Source organism: Nicrophorus vespilloides, unplaced genomic scaffold (genome assembly GCF_001412225.1).
Source record: "Nicrophorus vespilloides isolate i.1.1-1 unplaced genomic scaffold, Nicve_v1.0, whole genome shotgun sequence".
Classification (NCBI taxonomy): domain Eukaryota; kingdom Metazoa; phylum Arthropoda; class Insecta; order Coleoptera; family Silphidae; genus Nicrophorus; species Nicrophorus vespilloides.
The window spans coordinates 6,632-9,858 of NW_017099508.1; the positions used below are offsets into that span (position 1 = coordinate 6,632).

Consider the following 3,227-nt stretch of genomic DNA (forward strand, 5'->3'; position numbering starts at 1 on the left):
TCCATCATATTCTGCTCCAGCACCTACCAGCTCCAGCACCTAGCTACTCGGCCCCAGCTCCTAGCTATTCTGCTCCAGCTCCATCGTACTCGGCACCAGCTCCAGCACCAGCATATTCTGCACCAGCTCCAAGCTACTCTGCTCCAGCCCCGGCACCAGCATATTCCGCCCCAGCTCCTAGCTATTCTGCACCTGCTCCAGCTCCGTCCTATTCGGCTCCAGCACCGGCTCCGGCATATTCTGCACCAGCTCCGAGCTACTCTGCACCAGCTCCAAGTTATTCAGCTCCTGCACCAGCTCCTAGCTACTCTGCTCCAGCACCAGCATATTCAGCTCCAGCTCCTAGTTACTCTGCTCCAGCAGCCCCAGCGCCAAGTTATTCGGCACCAGCTCCATCGTACTCGGCACCAGCACCAGCCCCAGCGTATTCTGCACCAGCACCAAGTTACTCTGCTCCAGCTCCATCGTACTCGGCACCAGCACCAGCTCCAGCATATTCTGCACCAGCTCCAAGTTACTCAGCCCCGGCTCCTAGTTACTCGGCACCAGCTCCAGCCCCAGCATATTCAGCTCCAGCTCCTAGCTACTCTGCACCAGCTCCGGCATATTCTGCACCAGCTCCGAGCTATTCCGCTCCAGCTCCCAGTTACTCTGCTCCAGCGCCAGCCCCGGCATATTCTGCTCCGGCTCCATCCTATTCAGCTCCAGCTGCCCCATCGTACAGCGCACCCGCGACATACGGATCCTCCAAGTACAATGCCCCCGCTTACTCGGCATCCGCTCCTGCGTCTTACGCTGCTCCTGCTCCTGCTGCCTACAAAGCTCCGGCCTCGTACCGCACCGCCGACACCGAAGACCTGACCAAGGACTTGACATCGTCCACGGCAAACGATGACGACGAGAAGATGATCATCGACGATATTACCGGAGCCACCGCATCGCCGGACGACAAGGAGAAGCACACCCTGAAACATATGGAAGAGATCGCCAAGGCGAGAGCCGCCGGCGGCAAATGGGAAACCGAAATGACCGGTGCCACCAAAGACGAGACGATGATGGACAAGAAGATGGACATGGGAATCGGATGGGAGAAGAAACCAGAGATGAGGGAAGCTTCCTCGGGTGGATGGGGATTGGAAAACGAGAATCAACCCAAGGACAGCACGCTCTGAACGACCATCAATCAATCAAGCAATAATATAATATTATAACTACTTTTTAATTTAAACTGATAATGTGAATTTTTGTACTTTTTTTTCTAATATTCTCGAAGCAAATAAAAAAAACATTACGATGTTTTGTGAAAAATCAATTCGGAAAGACACTCTCTCTCTCTCAATGCAATTGCATTTCCACAAATTTTCATCATCATCATCTAAGTAACTAATAGATGTCACATCACAACACATGACATCGTGTTTTACTCACGCATAGAAACAGTTTCCCATTATCATTGATCGATTTCCGAAGCACTGAGAATTTTAAGTCATATTGATATGGCGAAAAGATGAAATCGATGAAACACGCTCAACTTGTCACACCGAAAATTAATAAATAAACAAATAAATAAAATGTCAAGTGAGAATCGCGACGCGAAATCAAGTGACTTTTGTGATTTTGTTTTTGGTAAAACAAGAAAGGAAGGAAGGAAGGAATTGCAAGAAGTATCTACAGATTTGATTGATTTGAGTTTATGAAATGCAATGCAGATTTGTGGATGATTTTCGCAAAGCAAAAGCCGATTAAATATTTATATTAATCTTTTTATAATATATTCATAATTTACATACGTTTAAGTAGTCACATCATATTATATTATAAACAATATTTACTTAAATCTTCAATAACAAATAACCAAGTATTGGAATGCAACAAAATTACGTGTAATAATTAATGCCTCGTCTTCGATTCAAGACTCAAATCACTTTCAAAAAGAAAACAAACTGAGGAATAGAGAAAGAGAGAGAGAAACGTAAAGTAATGTGATTTTCGTTTAAATAGGATAACTAACTACTCAATAAGAGAGAGAGAGAAAGAAGGAGAGATGAATAGAGAGAGAAGGAAATGAAAACTTTGGGAATGAGAGAAGAAAATCAAAGATAAAAAAAAAATTGAAGAAAATAAAAAGAGGAGAGTAAAATCACAAACGAAAAAAATAGGCTTTTATATACCACTAACTTCTGGAATATCTTTCTGCGTCTTCTCCACTCCCATTCTCCCCCAACGTCAGCCGAAACGACGACTCATCATCTCGCTCTTCCCGCTCTTGATCTAATTCATTAATTCGTGGTGATCTTCGACTGAACTAGGAAACCTGGCACGTGCAGCAGTCCGTTGGCGCAGAGCTGCGCGAATCTCTTCCTCAGCGTCTCCCGCAGCTGCTCCCTCTCCTCAGACACCTTTCTGTTGTTCGACTTGAACTCGTCCACCTCCTCCGGCGTTATGAAACAATCTGCATCATCACAGTAAAAATGGTCCTGAAATAGAAACGAATTAGATGAAGTACGAGTGGCTTGCAGAGCGAATAGACTCACCTCGAGCATCCTTTCTAGACTCAGTTGATCACCGCTGCCGTAGCACGTGTATTTGGTGTAGGCGCTCTCCGTCTCGTTCTCCAGGTGGCAACAGGTGTCCGAACACGCGAGCTCCGATCCGTCCGGCGAGCTGGGCAGACTCGAGGCCAAAGATTCCGTCTCGCAGAAGCCGTTGTTATTCTCGGACGAGTAACCGCAATCGTATTCACCGTTCGGCGGGACGAAATCGCACCTGCTGAACCTGCTCTCGTCCGTCTCGGCCTTTTCCTTTTCCGCCTCGTCCTCGCAGCAGTAGCACTCCTCCAGGTTGTCGTTGCTGTTGTCCAGTTTGCACCGGCAATCCAGATCGTTCTTCTCGTCGGACTCGTCGTTGTTGATGATGCCGCAATTCTCCTCCTTACCGTTTTGCTTGCTCTTTTTGCGCTTCCTCTTCAGCTTTTTCTGCTCCTTGCGCAGCTGCTTCTGCTGCTCCTCCCGCGACAGCTCCGCGTACAGCAACTCCAGCTGCGAGATGCCCTGCTTGCTCTCCACCGCCGTTTCGAAGCTCCTCCACAGCGCGTTGACGGCGACGGCGGCGAACACCTGGCACGTGCACTCCTCCTCGCGCATCCTCATGTATATCCTGTGCAGACGCTCGTACATGCATATGCCGATGCACGTGAGCACCTCCTCCTGGGCGATCTCCAAGGTTTT

General features: G+C 48.2%; 2 protein-coding genes across 5 annotated transcripts in view; one reads left to right on the forward strand and one right to left on the reverse strand.

The window, feature by feature from the left end:
- The window catches only part of LOC108564590 (spidroin-2-like), a 3,247-nt gene extending 1,932 nt beyond the window's left edge, over positions 1–1,315 (forward strand). For 2 of the 4 annotated variants that reach the window (XM_017923684.1, XM_017923686.1), the window contains one exon: positions 27–1,314. In XM_017923684.1, coding sequence (XP_017779173.1) covers positions 27–1,172 — 1,146 coding nt within the window. In that variant the 3' untranslated portion in view covers positions 1,173–1,314. Of the gene's footprint in view, positions 1–26 lie in introns of all 4 variants that reach the window. The other 2 variants (XM_017923685.1, XM_017923687.1) reach the window with 2 other exon arrangements.
- Positions 1,316–1,794: 479 nt separating this feature from the next.
- The window catches only part of LOC108564591 (gametogenetin-binding protein 2-like), a 3,081-nt gene continuing 1,648 nt past the window's right edge, over positions 1,795–3,227 (reverse strand). The window contains exons 4-5 of the mRNA XM_017923688.1: positions 2,535–3,227; positions 1,795–2,477 (exon numbers count right to left, since the gene is read on the reverse strand). The exon at positions 2,535–3,227 is cut by the window's right edge and continues 409 nt beyond it. Coding sequence (XP_017779177.1) covers positions 2,280–2,477; positions 2,535–3,227 — 891 coding nt within the window. The 3' untranslated portion in view covers positions 1,795–2,279. The remainder of the gene's footprint in view (positions 2,478–2,534) is intronic.